General features: G+C 36.3%; 1 protein-coding gene across 1 annotated transcript; it reads right to left on the bottom strand.

Annotated features, from left to right (window-relative positions):
- Positions 1-11881: 11881 nt before the first annotated feature.
- On the bottom strand, positions 11882-20226 carry LOC104608672 (EPIDERMAL PATTERNING FACTOR-like protein). The gene is made up of 4 exons (XM_088891262.1): positions 19685-20226; positions 16871-19566; positions 13285-13335; positions 11882-12158 (listed from the first exon to the last, which is right to left on the bottom strand). The coding sequence occupies exons 1-2, from the start codon at positions 19814-19816 to the stop codon at positions 19315-19317; spliced, it is 384 nt and encodes a 127-aa protein (XP_088747388.1). The 5' UTR covers positions 19817-20226; the 3' UTR covers positions 11882-12158; positions 13285-13335; positions 16871-19314.
- Between the last annotated feature and the right edge of the window lie 225 nt (positions 20227-20451).

Here is a 20451-nt window from a genome sequence, read left to right as displayed (position 1 = left end):
AGTAACAAGGCAGCCCACTTGTTGGCCAAACAACCTCTTAACTTTAATCATGTTTTTACTTGGTCTTCAGCCCCTTCCTTTTTATTTCAAATTTTATTGGAAAATTGTAATTCTGAGCAGATTTGATAATGAATTTGGTCTCCATCTTTCTATCGGGGGACCTCTTGCCTCAATAAAAATGTTGTAAGCACCTTCTATGAGCATTTCATTTTTTTTTTACACTAGACCCTTAAAATACCTTCAGCCCATCCTTGAAAAAGATTAAAATTCACTTTTGACAATAATCAAAATAATTATCAAGTGCTCATTCAACATGTTTATTGTGCCTACTAGATCCAGTCCCATCATTTGGCACTTAGGGGTGTTTGGTATCGGTGTTGTTTTTTCAAAAAACGATGCTACCTCGATGTTTTCACTATAAAATGTTTGGTTTATGCGTTTTTGAGAAAAAAGAGAAAAATCAGCAAGGCATCGTAAATCAAAATCCCCTCGGTGCATCGGTGAGCCATTGCTCCCAACGGCTACCTGATGTGGTGCTGACATGTATCCTACGTGTAGGATGACATGTCATGAGGAAAAGCGATCCGGTGCTTTGCGAGTTCGCAGTGCATCGAAATGAAAACTGGTTTCTAAGTAGGGTTTCGATTGCAACCTCCTTCAATTCTCTCCTTCTTCACTACCAACCTCCTCCCCCTAATCGCTCATCCGTTGCAGTGTGACCTTCGTTGTCGGAGGCTGTTGCCGGTAAGCACTGTTTTCAAAACCGGACCGGACCGGATGGTCGGACCGGAAAAATCAGGAACTGGTCACCTGACCAGTTCTGTTTTCCTCCAAAACTGCTTTTTCCCCCAAAACCGTTGATTTTGGTCAGCAAACTGCTGAACCGGCCAGTTATCCATTCGAACGGTTTTAACTGTTTTCCAATTTTTTAATTTTTTTTTAATTTTTTATTTTTATGTTAGAATGGGCCGACCATTCAGGTTAAATGGTCAGACCATTCGAACCAGTAACCGGACCCCTGACCGGTCCGATCACTGGTTTTTTTTTTAAAACCATGCCGGTAAGAATCTCATTACTTTTGAGGTAAATTACAAAGACCCCCCTGTTTTATGGTGCAGTGACAAAGAACCCCCTTATACTTTAATTTTCGATAAAGACCCCCTGAACTTTTGCCATTAGACAAAAATCCCCTCCCTTTAGCCTTCCATAAGTAATTTTCAAAAATAATTTTTATTCAAATATTTTATTTTTAAATCCCCAAATTACCCTTTTCTAGTTTATTTGAACAATGAGAACTGAGAAGATATCTCGACCAAGACGCAATGGATACCAATGACTACGCCAAAACGTAACGGAGAAAGCAAGAAACCAAGAATCTGAAGAGAGGACAAGAGATCGGATGAGGAATTAACTTGCTAAGTTCTTCTTCATTTGCGATCGTAACGGCCACCATTTGCAATCGTAACGACACCCAACAAGTTGCAAAGTTCTTCATCGTTTCTCACCACCAACTGAATATGCCTCAGCATGACCCTTGTCTTCTTATTATCCATTACTGCGTTTCTAGCCAATTTGGTATATTTATTCAATCCTTCAAACAAAACTATGTGAAAACCAGAGGGAGGGAATCGTGTAGGAAAAACGAACCTCGGCTACAAGATATTCTAGAACAACCGAGAGATACACAAGAGCACCAACACTGACTCTCTCTGTGTACTTGCAGGCTTTCCGAAACCTAGTGATCCTACCAACCGAAAATTGTAGACCGGCCTAGCTGTTTCTCGGTGTTGCCTTCTTCGATGCTCCAACTCCAAGAGACTTTCCTTGTCCGGCCATATTGAATTTTCACGAAAGAATACTAGATCAAGGGAAGAAAGAACGAATTGCACAAGTTGGGTTCACTGAATTTCATCTGAAACGAAAGTTTGACAACACAAATCAAAATTCTCATGAGAAACAAAGCGGAAATCAAAGATATACTAACCCAGATCAGAAATAGGTGGAGGATTAGTTCTTGATCTGTGACGATTTCGTATTTTTCTGGCAGAGTATCTTGGGTTTTTTTCTGAAACACCATTCACGTATCTCAGATCATCAATTCAAAAGAAAAAGAAAATGCAAGAAAAAATAACAGGGAGAAAAGAAGAAATTGAGGAGGTAAGAGGATTTCCTGGTGTGAGTGTTCTTGAAAAGTAAATGTCATAGCTAGTGTGTTTCTCTGAACCTTCTATTATCTTTCATTCCTTAGTTCTATCTGAAGCGAGGACAATATCAAGACAAAAAGACTTGAGAACAGTATCACTTTTCCTTACCATATAATGAGAATAATGTCGTGAAGGAGAGGTTAATTAGTGTTCCGAACTGGTTCAGCACAAAGCCATTGAAATCTGGGTGGTGCTCCCGTTCTATCAACCAAACAACAAGTCCATTGTTAAACAACCCACATGAGTGTCGTGAATGGCTTCATGAACAACCAAGCTCTCTTTTGTCTATCTAGTTTTTCAAAAACAACCATCTGAACACCCAGATCGACATAGGGCTGTGAGAAATCTCCATATTTACAACGATTGGCCACGATGGCTGTATCAGCTACTACTGCGTCGAAGGTCTTGGTTTATAGTAAGAAATGGTAAATCGGGATGCAAAGATTGTACGTAGTAGATTGGTTTTTATGGTAAGAAATGGATATCAACGGTTTTCTCACATGGATCTCAATTTGCTGAATCATGGAGTCAAAGGTGCCATTATAGGGAATGAACAGGTGTGGAAATGAATAATTCAGATGCTCTAGAACAGCATATAACACTTTGATGATTTACCCATCATCAGAAAGGTTGCCCCCTGAAAAATTAACAGTCACAAAGTCACTAAATGCGGTTTGTTTACAGGCTTAGAATAACCCCCATGGGAGTTGTTTCTCAAGTTCTGAAAACAAATTGAGGGCAACCGTGCTCGTCTCAATCCTGAGGCACTCTGTTGCCCAAAAACACAGAAGCCGATTCTCACTGTTGGAGATTTTTCTTTTTTCGGCGACGGTTACTGGTGACAAAAGCAAATTTCTCACTGCCTAAGATTTCTCACTAAAGAAAATTAGTATTTTTTTCCTTTTCTGGCAAGGTATTTTTGGGCATTTAGGTTTCAAAAGAAAATGGAGAAAGTTTATTGGGGTGTTTTGGTAATTTAACAGATTCCGGGTCTTTGTCACTAATCTCATAATACAAGGAGGTCCTTATAATTTAGGGAGAAAAACGGATTACCCAGGGTCAGAATTTGTAGGCTCAATGTACATTTGGGGTAGATGCCAGGGGAATTGATATCAATTCATGGGCGGATATGGGTGCATATCATGTGATTTTTGGACCTTCTTAATATTTATAGCTTTGCACTGGGAATCAAAAATCTGCATTAAATCTGTCCGGTATAATTTACCCATTTTTTATTCCGAATTTGATGGAAATATTTCTCACTCGGATCCTCTGTTTTGCATGAACTTATTCGTCGATGTCTCATTCTAGACCTAGACCAATTCACCTGAAATACCCAGCCATGAGTTCTTCGCCGGTATGTATTCTAATGCCGTTTAGTTATGTGGTTTTCCTTATGTTTTCATATGGGATTATTCTAATCTTCCCATTTCCTGTCTAGTATTGGATTTATCACGAGTTTACATAGGATCCACACCGGCTTCATTGCTTTTCATCTTCAACCAAAGAGGTTAGTGTCATCTTACCAAACGAAAATGTTGGAGCTGTTCGTGTATGTTTAGAGTCTTCCCGAATTTTTTTTGGTTCATAATTGATTTTTCTGTGTATCTGAGCTATAACTCAAGTTTGTCATTACCCTGTTTGTCCCAATGACTGTGAGGGGTGATATAGAGAATTACACCAGTAATCGGACTTTTGTCATTACTTACCAGCTGAGATGTACCGTTTTCATTTGTTTCAAGCCGATACTCATGGACAATCCAATCGGACTTTTGTCCATTTGGAGATTGACCTTCATAAAAAGACTATGGCCTTTTAGGCAATGTGAACAACTTTACCCACTTGAGTCATAAAAGTTAGACAATATTCAAACCAGTAACTATTCCATTTCAGTCTTATTACTTGAGCAATTCTCAACCCAGTAACCATTGTCGTTAATTCTTTCTCTTTGTTAGTTTTTGGCCTTTTATGAGGTAACTGGAATCAGATGGATGGTCTGGCTATCAGGCTATGTCACATTTATGAGGCAGATAATCTGGAATCCGAGTTATCCTCCATTTACTACTGTTTCTACAACAAAGCAAAAAAAAAACGAAACTTTGAAACAACAAGTTTAGTTTTGTTGCCAATAAAACATATATCCTAGGAATTTGAATGAACATCAATTTGATATCACGACCCTTCCTACTAAAGCTTCATTAGCTAGTTTTTCTTTTCTTCCTGTTAGATACCGTAACAGAGAAAGACAGAACAAGATTATTCAGAAATTGGAATAAGACTTGTTGGGGGGCTCTGCTTCTGTCTCCCATCTGATTTGTTCTGCTTCTTTCTCAGTGGAGGGTTGGGTTTCTTTTAGTAAGAGAGAGAGAGGGGGAGATGAAAGGTTAACAAATTATATTATTTGGCTTTTATAAAAATAAATTTAAAAATTAAAAGAAATGTAATAGAGAGCTTAACCCTTCTCCCGTTACTTTTAAAAAACTAATACGTGCTACAATATGATTGGTGCTTATTTTCACCTCGACCATAAGATTGCATACAAACCCTGCTTTTCTAGTTTGTCAAAGATAATATATTCATCACGCCTATAATTAAAATATGGATAAATTGCATATTAGTACGGACGTTATAGTGGATAGTAAAATTAACAAATTTCCCTTTACTGTTATAATACAGCTACCATGATTGATGGTGCCCCACTTTGATTGATCTCTGTCAATAAGAATAAACTGAAGATTGGTGGGTTATCTGGTCATGTTTTCCCCTGCTGATGATCTTACACTGCTCTATAGTTCTGTTCCAGCAAAAAGAGGGAAACGTAATCTGGAGACAGAGTAATGGCGGCAACAATTATTCTTCCATTCTTCCTCTGTTTCCTAGGTTATAACCCACTTGTAAGTTTTGAGAAAAGTCAAACATGGGCTTTCTTCTTTATTCGTCTTTAACCCACTTTTGTTTCATTTACAGATGCTGAGACCTCTAGGCTCTAGCAAGATGGGTATAAACTACGATTAGATTGGATTCAAATTGAACACAGATGCAACTCCATCCATTGACAGTCTTGTACATGAACAAAGTTCTCCGTTTTTGTTCTGCTGTGAATTTCATGGTATGGAAGAAGACATAAGATGTAAGAAAAAATCCAAGAGACTAACAGAAAAAGAAATAATATCTTCCAAGAAGTTGGAATACAAGGGATTAAGGATCCGTTTGGTTTAAAATTGGAATCGGAATTAAAATCATTCGGATTGGAATCAGAATGGTCTAATACCATAATTTGTTTGGTTCAGACAAGAATGGGGAGGAATGAAAATTGGAATCAGCAGCAATGGCATTTCATTCCCAAGGGAGGAGCAGGGAATAGCCATTTCCTCAAATGGGGGAATGTCATTCCAGCAAGAATGAGAATGAGATTCCGATTTCATCCAACCAAACAGTTGGAATTGAGATAGCCCATTCCGATTCCAAACCCCTATTCCCACGAACCAAACGGAGCCTAAGTAATTTTTAGCTTAGACTCCTTGGACTCAAACAGTTGCAGTTATTTTTTAATGTCTTCCTTTTGGCTTTTCTAGTTCAGATGCACCTGTCTTCAAGTCACGATGAAACATAGCTTCCTAGTTTGAACATGGCGGAACGTCCATAATATCATGTGATCTAAATCACCTCTCAATAATGTGCCTGATAAAATTTCTTCCACCCACTGATAAAGGCGTATGATTTTGAAGCTATAAATAGCTTAAACTTCATGTCGAACTCCATGCCTTCCGAGACATAAGTGGTTACCATAATCCCCTCTTTTGGCTTCTCATCCTCATGCAACAAAAGAGTGATAAATCTTTCTGCATCTAATTTGTGTATGGTAAGCCTACACTGATCATCCTTTGTATCAGTTCTTGTCAACTTTTTCTCAAAGGCTCCAATATACCTTTCCACCGCATTCTTTAACTTGTCAATCAATATTGATGGTGGTTCTAGCTTCTAGTAGATTTTTCGTGTTGGCAAAGACTGAAAGCTGTACTGATATCAGTGAGAATAACTCTGCGAAAGTACTCCATTTTCATCTCCTCCAAACGGGCTCTTGTTGCTTTATCCAATCTTTTGTGCTTCATATAACAAAGAATCCAAACCACTACCTCCACTTCTTTTCTTTCTTCCTCTTCCTGAGGAGAAAATCCAGTCTTGACCATGATGCAAAGTCGTCATTGTTAGAATAAGACTCCAATTAATAAAACAGTCCTCTAAGGACTAATAGAGTTGTACAAGGAGTCAACGACATGGGCATGCAACCGAGTGAAGAAACAGGACAACCATCGTCATATAGCACCCATCCCCTATATTCTTGTTCTGATCCTTCTGACTTACTAGGCACACCTATGTGATGAAGCTTTTCCTTCAATTCTTGAACCAAACCAAATCGATTCTCTTCCTCAATGTCTACCCTTACTTCCCCTAGTCCAACGACCCTATGTGCATTTACCTAGATTATAAACTTTACAGAGGGAACCGAACCTATACCGCTCCTTGGAGCAGATTAACCTACACCAGCCTCCTCTACCAGATGCTCGACACAGTTATCTTCCCCATTGCCTAATCTTCTATGTCATTATATGAGTCATCCCTTTTCTTTTTCCAATGTTTTAATTAGATAGTAGCAAGAGGGGGAGTGGGAAAGATTTAGGATGTTCGCAGCATAAGGTGGAGGGGGAAGAAGAAGAAGAAGAAAAGAGGGAAGATCTAGAGAGAACAATAGAGTGGAGAGAGGTGGTAAACTGGCGGTGGGTTTAGGATGCTACTTTTCACTACTTTGGGTCAATCTCAAGGAAGAAGACGATGAACAGTGTCTTCTCCTTGGCTAGTAAAGGTTTCTCTACATTTTCCTTCCTTTCCCTACCTTTTTCTTGAAACATAGCCTAAGGGTAATTTTGGAACTGTGAAATGTTTCAAATCACATGATGTCATGTGTGACAGATAACAGGTAGAATGCTAACAGCAAGGACTAAAGTGGCAGTTTTCAAGAGTTTAAACACTGTAGTGGTACATTTTAAAGTTTGGATACTAAAGTGAAACTACCACCGAAGTACACTCCACGGCAAAAATCTGAAATTAAAATCCCCAGTCTATTAGTAACCCTTTTTATAAACCATATCCTGCCCGTGGATTTGGCATCAATACATGGTTGAGATTCATCCCACCGGGTGGGTTGAACAGTCATTCTCCCTAAAATATACTGTATATCCTTGAGTGGAGAATCCAAATACTGAGGTTGAACATTTATTGAAAGGGTAAATTACAAATTAGGGGTGGTGATAGATAGCCTCCACGGCAACCCCTATTCCCTTGACAAGGTTAATGATAAAGGTAAAATTATTAAATTACCCATTAGAGATTCAATGGATGGAGAGCAAAAGCTATTAAAATAAAAAAATAGATGGCTCCTGCCATGTTTTGGAGTACATGCATATACACTAATTTTGGGTTTTAGGAATAGGGTTTAGGGGCTTATGGTTTAGGATTTAAGGATTTAGAGTATTGAGCTTAGGGTTTGGGGGTTTAAGGGTTTAGAGTTTAGATTTTAGGGTTTTAGGGCTGTAAGATTTAGAGCTAGGGCTTAGGGGTTTTGGGTTTAAGGGTTTAGTGTTTAAGAATTTAGGGTTTAGATCTGAAAGTAAATCAGGATGTGGTAGGACAAATGTCCTCCAACGTGGTTGGAGCCAAGTATTGCCTCTATTAAAATGATAAAAATTGGCATACTAAAGCATAGTATCACTTGAGCTGGAATGGGTTACTATGCTTTCAAACCCTCTTTAAAAAATAAACAAAATCCATCGTTCTCAACATAAATCCATTGAGAGAAAAATGAGAAAAGTAGGTAAGAGATACGATTTTACAAAATTCTAGATAAAAAGGAAAATAAAAGAGTGTTATAAAATAAAAACAAGGATAGTTTGGGGTTTCAGACATGCTTAAACATACATATGAGAATCTTCTACGAAGTTGACTACAGAATGCAAACAAAGGGGGCAAAGTTTTGGAATCCAAATGTCTTTATTTCAAAAGAAAGCCTGGGGACTAAGTTTCATTATCCTCAGTTTGGAAGAAGTACAAATATAAATGTGTAGAGTGCAAAACATTGTATTTATATTATGTTGTATGTATTTATACTTTATATATTTCATATTTGTATTCGTACTCTTTCCAAACTAAGCCTAAGGAAATCTTATTATAACACAAAACACACATACAGAATCTTTGAGTATAAGCTCCATACATCTATCATAAGATTATATCTCAACTGAGTAAATGCCATATTAGTTAGCTCATCGGCATAGACACCACCTTAGCAGGCAATGTTGTATTATGATGTTCGGAAATTTCTCCATATAATATGGCAAATGTTCTAACTAGAAGCTTCATGGTCTTTATGAAGAAGCATTATACTATGTATACTAATGAGTACATACGATATGAGTGTTTTGTGTTATATAATTTCAACTTATATCTTTACTATTTACTTACACACCTACCCTTACACTAATACTATATCTATACTACTTTAAAAAGTACATTAGTTTCAAAAATATTCTAGAATTTTTTTATTACAAAATTTATCCCTCCATATTTAAATTTATTGATAAAAAAATGAGGGCAAATAGGGTAATTTTTTATTAATTTTAAATGAGTTGAAAAGAGGTAATTTTAAAATATTCAATGCATTCAATTCCCTCTCATTAAATCCACCAACATTTAAGGTATTAACTTGCATTCACATTCATTCAATCATATATTTAAGGCATTTTTGTTTCTTCCCATCATTAAATTCTATTAATTAAATCCATACATAATAAACTAATAATTCCAATAACATAAAATCTTATACTTTTAAAATCGACCTAAAAAAATAGTGTTTTCGTCTAGGTGGTGGTAAGAAATTAAACCATTTTAGGTCAAATGGGTCAATCCATGTTGTTACAATTAAATAATAAAATTCAATAATAGATAAAATGGAAAAAATATTGAAATTCAAAAAAATTGAAAACATTTTTAACATCATATTTTCGACATATTAAACAATAATAAGTATGATAAATAATAAATATTTTTATTAATGGTGCAAATTGAAAGTAAAATTTAAAATCAATTGAAAATAAAACTATTTTCTTATTCTCTCTCATTAAATCCTATATTTAAGATATATTTTTTTATCAATAAATTCTACTAATTAAATCTACAATATTAATTTGAATAGTATAAAAATAAATATTTTAAAAAGTAATTTAAAAACAAAACCATTTTCTTCTCTCCTAGTGGTGGGTAAGAAATTCAAATATTCAACCATTTGGGGTCAAATGGGTTTATAAATAATGCCATAATTGAATAATAAAAAATAAAAATAAATAAAATATATAATACAAAAAAAGAATTAGGCATATCTCTAATAATTGTATATTCATTATACTAAACAAAAGTAAGCATGAAATGTAAGAAGTATTTTTATTAATGATGAAAATGAAATACCAAATTTAAAATCAACCTAGGAATAAATGATGTCATAGCCAAATAATAAAGTTTTTAAAAATAGAAAATACAATGAACCACTAAAATAAAAAAATAGAGAAAATTTTGGGCAAATATCTAATGTTATATATTTATAAAAAAAATAGAATATTGGGTACATCTCTAATATTATGCATTCATTGTATTGAATAGAAATAAGTATTATACACAAGACATAATTTTATCAATGATGGAGATGTAATACAAAATTTAAAGTCAACCTAGAAATCAAAGTATTTTTCCTTTTTGGTGGTGGGTTAGTGGTTTGGGAGAAATAGATTAATCGATGATATGATAATTAAATAATAAATCTTTAGAAAAACAAAAAAAGTACAAGTAATCAAAATATAAAAAATTATATATTAACTTTGTCAAGCAAAAATCAAGTGTGATACATAATTATTTATATGATATATATGAAATATATAATTTAAAACTGATTAGAAAGCAAAGATATATTATTATCTAGATGATGGGTCAATGATCCAACTTTTCAAAGAAATTCATGATGTCATAATTGAATAATAAATATTTAAAAAAAAAGATGAAATACAAGAAATGAAAAAGTACAGAATATTGTTGAAAACATTTAGGAACATTTCTAATGTTGTATATCCATCATATTAAATAAAAATAATTGTTAAAATAAAAATTATTTTTATTTTTTATAGAAATCACTACAAAAAAAACATACATGACCGCTGGCATTGACCAATGCCGGCGATCTACCGGCGGCCTTTCTTTCCTAGTATAGCCACCGTCGGGGAAACTCATGACCACCGACAAAACTATACGAAATCGCCGGCTAGGTGGCATCAATTTGGACTATTAAATTAAGTATTGCCGACATTTTGTCAAAATTGTCGGCTTATCCTATACTATACTGGCAGTCATAAACTGTCGATAAAGTAAAAAAATAAATTTATAATTTTCAAATATATTATAAATACCAGCATTACAAATCGCCGGTACAAGTAAAAGCAAACCGTCGGCATGATTTTCAATGTACATGTGTGCCGACGGTTTAAACCACTGGTGTAGACACCATGGACCGCCGCCGTAGGTTTTGGTAAAAATAAGACCTACTCTTTTAGGCGGCGGTCGGAACCGCCGGCTTTAGTTTAGTCAAAAACTGGCCTACTCTTTTAGGCAGCGGTCGGAACCGCCAACTTTAGTTTTGTCAAAAACTGGCCTACTCCTTTAGGCGACGGGCTGGACCGCCGGCCTAAATTTTGCAAAATTGTCTTGCTCATTTTATTGGTGGCCTGAACCGCCGGCTTAGGTCATATTTAAGTCGCCATTTAAGCCTTATGTATAGCTACACCGGCTATTAGGTGACCGTCGGCTTTGATCACTATTTTCTTTTATGATATGTTATTTTCAATATATTTTTATATCTGCACTTTATTGATCCACCACTATAATACATAATACACTCTGGCAAATTGATATATGGAAACTTAAACAACTTAAATAAAAGTTTAAATGTAAAACTCAATCTATTAATATAAAGATTAATCATTATAATATCGAAAACAAATTGTTAAAATACAATTTATTGATCTGTGACAATTTATTCTTCCTTTGATCTTTGACTGCCACTGCCTTCTTCCCCTGATCTTTGACTTCCACACCCATCATGGTGATGCTTTCAGAAAGCCACTGCTTAAGCCTGTGAAGCTACAATATATCTCAACCAAGCAAGGAAAGGCATCTGAGTAGATGAATGTGCGGCAATCAATCCAGCAGCGGCTAAGGCTCGAGATAATTTGATCCCTCGTTCCTTGCACACCTGCATTACAAACCCAATCCTTTATTGTCACTATTTATATAAGACTGGGGTTGCTCAAGGGAAGGTCTCCCAAATAGATATCTATTGATACAAATTTACCATTTCCATTTTTTTTGGATGAAAAAAAATCTACCATTCATATGTAATGGTGTTTCTACCATTATGAAGATAAATAGGCATTGGTGGGAACCTGATGATGGATATATTCATTCAAATAGAAAAAAGTCTACCATTCGTATCTACAGCCTTATTTCTGCTTAATGTCTCACCTCAAATATTTGATTAGATGACAAGAATGGCGTCCCAATGGTCCCACATATATTTCTTCTCCTCCTTGCTTCAATAGAAGTAGCTGTTTTTTCCAACATTGGTCAACTCATGTATAGCCTACTGATTTTTTTTTTTTTTTTTTTTTTTGAATTGAACATGTTTCACCTCATCAAAGGCATCAAATGCACCAACCTCCCAGCTAAGACATTCATCAGAGTGGTCTTACCAGCACCACTGACACGCATAAGAGCTGTAAGGACTCCTGGCCTGAAAGCTCCACTCACTCCCTTAAGAAGCTCTAGCTGATCTTCTGGAACACCTTGTGCTTTGAGTTCCTGGGTGTACAGAATTATCAACTAATCATTGGTATTATCAAATAAACTAGAAAGAAAGAACCCTTCCTGTTCAAAAGGCTTGATTTGGAAAGAGTACAAATACAAATATGTACAATGCAAATACAAAGTTTAGAAATGCAATTTACAAGGTTTTGTATTGTACATATTTGTATTTGCTTTCTTTCCAAACTGAGCCTAAACAAATGATTGGATATGCACATTGGGAATTGACAAGGGAAAAATTCAAGGGAGTCACATGGACTCCTTGATTAAAGGATGGATGGGTCACAAAGATTGGATATGCATGAAGAAGACAACAAATGAATGCCACATGGGCAAGGCATGGCTGGGAAGATCAAAGTTTAACTTCAAAGGTTGCAGCCTTAGCAACCCAGAACCTTCAGGTATTGCAAGTGTAGTAAAAAAAATCCTACTCATTTATAGAAATCTGGTGTTGGTAGGAAGCTCATAAAGAGCTTAAATGGTGGCTCTTTTGCAAGGACTAAAACTTGGACTCACATCACATTGAACAGAACTGATTTTAGAAGGTGATCGTAGAGTGGCAATTGGGTAGACATCCTCAATGAATGAGGGACTGTGGTTCCTACAACAATTGATAAGAAAACAATGATCCTGACAACCCATATGAACTGATTGTTAAATTTCATTTCCCAGATTGGTGGAGTTTAGTGGATACACTAGCAAGGGGCAGGAATCAGCATAATGAATTGTGTTGGGGATCAGCAGGTCTAGGGGTGGATAGATTGATTTTGTAATAAAGTGGTACTGTTATAAGTGGAGGTCTTGTATCAGATCTAGGCTGGTTCTGCCTGCCCTCATTCCAATCCAATTAGAAGGAAGACTTATTTCTTTTGTTTACTAATTAAATACTAATTTTTGTTACTGATAAAAAAATTGAAAATACTGTAAGACATGTAGCAAATAACAGCACAAGTAATTGTATTTTCAATCTATAATTGTAAGGAAACTTAGAATGTAGGTTTTTTATGCAAACAAGTGTCCTTTTAATTAATAAAGTCCATGATTTGTTACTGATAAAAAAAAAGCAGGAAAAATCCCATCTACAGGAATCTACACTATTTGAATAGGGTAGTCTGAAAGTTACCCTAAGAAGCTTGTACAATATGGATTCCACATCTTCCCCAACATATCCTGCCTGCACATAATAATATTTTGTCATGGCCCAAATAATAACAAATAGCATAAGTTTGTGTCTTGGCTTTCTTTATTAGTGGAAGCATTTGAAACTCATTTTACATGTTGAAAAAGATTTTCATGAATCATCCAGGTAACCTCCTATTTTATTTGACAGTATTAGTAAATTACTATCATGAAACAAATGAAGTCAAAATTGTTGAAACAAGGAAGGCATAAGATGCATATACAATTTTCTGTTATCTACAAAAGTACACTTATCTGAATTTGACTTTCCAAATATCTTATTGAGAATCCCTTCTTTTGAAGATTTTACTGCATCAACTCTCCTAGTTTCCCTCTTGTTTTGTTATTGCTTCATTTCAGAGCTAAGTTCATACATCAAACTGGGACCCAAACCCAAGAGCACTCAAAAGAAGAGCCACCCAGGGCCCCTGGTGACTCTAGCTCTTGTCAAACTGGTATTGGAGCCAGTTATGGGGAGGAGGCACGTTTGAGCAACTTGAAGCTGTTGTTAGAAAATTCCTTAGGCAATCTACTAATGACGATGAAAGGAATTATACAATGATTAGAAAGCATTTACCTACCTATGATATATAGTGCTAAAAATCTCTTCTTTGCAAGAAAGAGACTAAGAAACTCATATATACATTTTCACAAGTTTTCTCCAGATCTTACAAACTAATGCATTTTTCCCTAAATTCATTTTTCTATGAAGTATCCATTGACCATAAGGAACCCTTTCAATTGTTGCAAAGATACAATTACTATTGCTCCAGCCATGAGCCAAACTAGAGTTGCCTTGAAGAAAAAATCAAGCCAAACCCAATTAAGGCTGACATGACCTTGATAGTTCACTACAAATATGCCATTTACCTATCACTAGGACTTTATATCTAATGCTTTCTTGGGTGGTTGCTAATCCTAAATTTAAGCACCTGAATGTGCTGAGCTGCTCAACTCTCAATCCATTTGGAGTGTGTAATTTGAGTGAGTCTCTGTGGTGTATGTGTTCTGTTGTATTTCTGATCCAGCCCTATATTGGAGAGGACCTTGTTGTATCTCTGTGTACAATGTTTTGTTATTAAAAACTGAACTCTAGCCCTATGCACCATCACAGTACGCCTATTTATTCAACAACCCCAAATCAAAACATATGTCAAAACAGTTCAGCCCTTAATTACCCAGCTCCAATTCCTTCAATCATCACCTAGTCAACCACCTAAATTCCCTGTTGCCAACTAGTCAAATTGGTAAACCAAAATATTTAGGTATTAGCATATTTAAATGTTAAAGCATGGTTTCTTTGCAGTGCAAATCCATTTTTATTGGTGCAGATGTATGATAGTGCAAATGAAATGAGAACATTGAGCAGTGATCAAGACTAAGGATAAACTTATCCTTCCACACATGAATCGGTATACAACGGGTGCTTCAAAAATCAGCTTACTCAGATGAGTTTTATCCCATGTGAGCACTACTTGAAAAGATGCTATTTTAAGAGAAACTTGTCCTACCATTCAATTACATGCAACAAAATCAGGGAATTTATGATCTCCTGTACATTAGATCTGGTCCAGACTAATCAATATTAAAGTAAGACCCATCCAATGGTGGCTCCTAATGCTCAAAATAAAGGACAGGTGGCAAGTTGTGGGTCCACACCGATATTCTGTCCTACATCCCTGAGCCTGGCATTTAGCAGAAATATTGTAGGTTCAGTAGTCACAGTCAAATTTTCCCATTCAAAGTTGCCACAGCTGGATCATGAGGTTGGACCAAGTATAATGTTACTTACAACTAAGAAAACATGGGCATGATAATCTGGAATAAAATTATTCAAATTTAGAAAGACTTTAATATGGAATAAAATTAAAACCAGTTTGACTTCAATCAAAAGAAATAGGAATTGCTAGACTCAGTTCAGCAACCTCTGAGTTCAAAGGTAGAATATGAATAACAAAGTTTTTAAGGAGGGAGTGAGGGATAATAAATAGGAACAATAAAGTCTTTCAGTTCAAAACAACCTGTAAGGAGAGAAGGATGGAGGTCCTTGGAGGTTAGCCCACTATCTGACAGAGGCCAGAGACATCTTGGGTTCCTTGCATGTCAACCTTAATTGGGTTCCTAAGGAACTAAATTCTATAGCTGATCAATTGGCAAAATCTGCTGCATACAGGGAAGATATGTATAGTGACAGAAATCTACATATGTTTCCGTAAGTTGTCTGTGCTCTAGTTGTACATTATCTCATGTACTCTTGCTTTTAATAAATTCAGTTAATTTTTCTCAAAAAACAATCCTTGGGAATGGGTTTTTAATATGTTGTTTCTCTTTTAATTTGATTTTTGAGGTCATTTTCTGTCTTGCTGTTGTTTTAGGCAATATGATCATTCTTCTTTCTGTCTTAGCTAGCAATTTTCACTCTTTACTGATAAAAAGATATCCTGAGACTCACCATCTAGTGAAGACTGAAGACTCCATGTGGTTGGTGTACATTTATAAGCTTGTTACTTGTCATGACTGATAATGGCCAAGAAATCATAATTGGTAGAGTAGAATATGGTTTATGAAGTCACAAACTCCTAAAGAAATATGTTGGAATCTTAAAAAAATTAAAAAAATTAATTATATATGACACATTACCCACCCAAACAGCAGCTTATTAGGTGATTGAAATGGGCTCTAAGTATGCTGGAAACAGGTTACAAAGCCGTCATCATCTTGAGGTTACCTAACAAAATATACCAGGCAGAATAGCAACTCAGAGATACCCCTATTCTGCCTCCTTAGGAATAATAAAGTCTTTAACTAGGCAGAATAGCAACTCAGAGGTTGCTGAACTGAAAGACTATTATCCCCTCACAAATAGGAATTGCTGAACTGAAAGACTCGAATTATGAATCTCTGACTTAAACCTGTACAACTTCAATCAAACTCTTGAACCATTGAACTACAATTATGAATCCTAGCGTTCTTTTGTGTATGTGTCTGATATAACCAAGGCAGCAACCTGAAACTCTAAGAAAGTACAATGCATTCACAATAAATTTTCACATAAACTTTACGTAGTTATCAGTTGCACTTCTTGAGTTTCTTCTTCCTAATAATAATAGTTGTTTTTTTCTTTGAATTTTAAATATGAAAATAAAGGTGTAGAAAACACCTCATCTACATTTTTTGATATTTTGGGGTTAGTTCTTAAATTAAAACTTGCTACATGGAAATTAGGTGATGACCGTTGATCAGTGAAATGCATATATAAACATTTTCCATGTATTGAGAATTGTGTGGAAGGAGGACAATAAACATATATAACAGAGAAATTAATCCCTAGATCATACAGAAATCTTATTAGTAATTTAGTATACTAAACCAAACTAATCCCCAAAATTTAATTCCCAATAACCAAAAAGGAAATGGCACAATAAACCAATAAATTAAGATGAAGACATTTACTATTACAATATGGATTAAACAACTAAATAAATAAAAGCATAATTAACCAAATAAATAAGCAGTATGTATTCGATTACCAGGAGCGGATACCAGGAGCAAAACAGTATGTATTCGATTGAACTCTAATCTCTGGCTTCAAGGCAAACACTTTGGCTTCAAATCGGTGGGGTTTTCACAGGTTCGCCTTTTCAAATCGATCTCTCTGAATCGATCGACTATTCAAATCAACCTCTGTTCGTGGCTGGCTTTATAGTTCTCTGAATCAGTGGAGGACGCTTCAACTGTTCGTGGTTGTGACTTCCTTTGAATCGGTGGAAGAAGTGAAATAAGAAAGCTTTGAATCGTTGGAGGAAGAAAAATAAGCAAGAAAGCTCGAAGAAGAAAGAAGAGCATTACAGGAACTCAAGGTTTTTTAGCGAGGGATTCGTCGTTTGGTATTAACGAACCCCTCGTTTGGCGCGATTATCCGTTTTGGCGGGACCCGCTAAACCAATTTAGATTTATTAATTTTTTTATTTTATTTCTAAATAACAAATGCCAGGACCCATCATGCGGTTACGTGATCTATTATAGTTCAAATCTGACCGCCGGCCTCTAAGCAGCTTAAATTATTTGCGAATTTGTCTATATTTGCTGGCATTACACAAGACCGCCGGTTAAAACGAAATTTCTTGTAGTGAATGAAATACAAAATTTAATAATAATAATAATAATTTTTATAATTTAAAATTTCCATGTGTAAAAACACCTGCTTAATTACTAGGAAAGTAAATACTAAATAAATGCCTTGGTTTTTTACAGATCATAAAAAAAAAATTACGGAAATTAAATCGTTGTCGATACCTGAAAATTTGAAAAGAAAGAACGGTCAAGGTTGGTCGTCCATGCACCTGTTAGCAATTGGAAGAATTAGACTTTTAACTCAAAGCCTGGGTTACATTTTTTCACACTTGGGATTGGCCTCAAGCGGATCCAACCCAGTCTGTGTTGTCCAATTGTCTAACATTTGGCCGTCCATAATGTTGGTGCTTTCTCCATGTTTTTCTTTTTTTTTTTTATTTGTATATTTTTAAGCATTTCAAGCAACATCGATCAACTTTCGGGGAAACAATGTTTCCACTTTTTTTCTTTTTTTTTTTTTTTTGCTTATATGCCACCTAATTATGCTTAACTGGGCACCAAACCAGGACTCCTAAGGATGGCCGTTGTATTGAAAGGGCAATGATAATTGATAACAAACATCACCGAGCTCGCCTATTACGTAGGCTGCATGCTTCTGAGACTGAGACATCATACATAATAAATGATGCTGCCGGAAAACGATTCAAGGTGTGGTGGTCCAGCCGAGGATTCAGCTCAAGAATTTGTCCGGCCTTCGACGTATTCTCAGTCTTGAAAAATGAGAAACAGTCACCCGTGATCTGACGACTGATGTGACCAGTAAGCACGTGGCAAATTAAATCAGGACCGTTGGCCTAAAATCTGAGGCTTGCCAGATATACCTTACCTTTACTTTTCAGCAAAATTATATGTTATATCCATCCTGTTATCCAGAACCAGATGTAGCCCAACAATTTGCAAAAGCAGATTTAATTATGAGCTCGTGAATGATGTGTAAGTGCAAATCTCCCATGGACCCACACAGGGCAGGACGTGCTTACATTACACATCATCGGTCGTGATCTGACACTGGACTATGAATTTATCCACGTCAGACTATGGCCGGGTAACCCAACCCAACCATGGCCTTCAATCTTTCTATAATGTCTCCTGAGTCCTGAGGGCTGAGGCAGGGCCCAATTGTTTGGATGCTCCACCGCACCGGCACCCTCTTCCATGGTTCCCTGCACAATCTTCAAAAACAAAATGATGATCTGTGACGAATGTAATACATCGTAGCATGCATGAAGCGACATGATGGTTCTTTCACAGTATGTACTTTAATTGAAGTATATACGCTCACAGTAGACGTACATTCACTATGTAAGTGTGTTAGAGAGAGAGATGTTGTACAGCGAGGGCAGCAAATCCCAAGAGTGCAAGGGAATCAAAATATGAAATCGAAGGGAGATGCTTAAGAGTTCGCACTTCATGCTTCATACAAATACATTCTCTCACAGTCACAGAAAAGCTAGAAAAGTAAAGGCAGAAGGATAGAACATATATAGGACGCACTTAAATGAGACACAGTACGCTCGTTGCAGCTTTTTACAGTATATATCAATGGGATTCAAAGTACAATAAATGCCCATCGAGTTAAATACTTAAATGTGCTTGCTTGTATGTTGTCTCTCAAAGAACACAGCGACGACCCCATCCAATGATCCAATCCAAGAAATTAATATATAAATATATATATATATATATTTTAACAAAAAATAAACAACAAACACAGAAGAAGATAAATCCATTTAGAGGAAGGTTACATCACATTTTACAGATTCATGATCACGTCTTCTCGCTCTGAGATGAAAAAAGCAGCTCACAGGTCACAGCCATTTTCGGGCATGAACGCTATCTGCTAGGGATTGAAGAGTCGATTTCCACATCGGCATTTCCAGCCTAACGGCTTATAATTGGCGTACTTTATGCCCGTCGTCGATGGGTAGGATTCCAACTCCATAGGAATCTTTCTCCAGAAACCGGGCTTGACTCGGTTGTGACCAGGCACAGTAGGCACTTGAACCGCTATGCAAGGGTGGCACTCGTTGCACTTATTATGGCAACTCGGCGGTGTCGAACCCAACCTCGTTTTCTCTTCCGTCAATAGGCCCTACACGGTACAAGTACACACAGAGATGCAAATTCCATTAAACAAACTTACGAGGTCGAAGAAGATGAGAACCCGCCATGAATGAATTAGAAACTAGAAGCATTGCAAATCGGCTTACCTGAGCCCGAGGAGGGAGCAAAGGCCGCTGTGGATCGACGCAAGAAGCTGGAGCAAGAGGAAGGAGATGGAGAACTGTAAGAATTACCGTAGCGGTGTAGATCAGATCTGAGCTCACTATACTCATGGTCATCGGACCATCTCATTTCATCTAACCATGAAAACAATGAAAAGCTAGCAGAAATAATGAAGAAACCGAGAGTGACTAGAAACCAAAGGTTAGGTTACGTTTTCTTTCTTGTTCTTGCGTAGCTTCAACTGAGGAAGAAACAGGATTTAGTACTGTAGACGAGAGAGATCCGGTGGAATCTATATTTAATTGCGATGAAATGTGAAAGGTGATAAAGGGTAACATAAATTGATTGTGGGTCTGAGCGCAGAAGAAGAGAAGCAGAGAAGCAGTTAAAACTGAAAAGAACAAGACATGAAGAGGAAAACAAATGGGGAGAATCCACATCAGAACTAGCTAGATGGTTGCCATTTTTTTTATTTAATTAAATTGCTTGCTCCCCATTAAAGCTGGCTATTGGTACGTAGCTGTATGGAAAACGAAAGGCTTGTTATTTTGTATACGGGGGGGGGGGGGGGGGCTTTATATAAACAGAAGTAAATAAAAAACTAAATCGTGTGGGGCTTCATTAGTCATTACAATCACAAATTAAAACACTTTTTTTATTTTTACTTTTTGCTTTTCGGGAACAAGGGCTTTGACTACGATGGATTGAAACTTGAAAGAAGCCAGAGAAAAAGGTGAGTGAGGAGTGAAAA

The sequence above is a fragment of the Nelumbo nucifera genome, chromosome 1, assembly GCF_055504915.1.
Source record: "Nelumbo nucifera cultivar China Antique chromosome 1, China Antique-T2T, whole genome shotgun sequence".
NCBI classification, from domain to species: Eukaryota; Viridiplantae; Streptophyta; class Magnoliopsida; order Proteales; family Nelumbonaceae; genus Nelumbo; species Nelumbo nucifera.
This window is presented reverse-complemented; position numbering and strand designations above follow the sequence as displayed.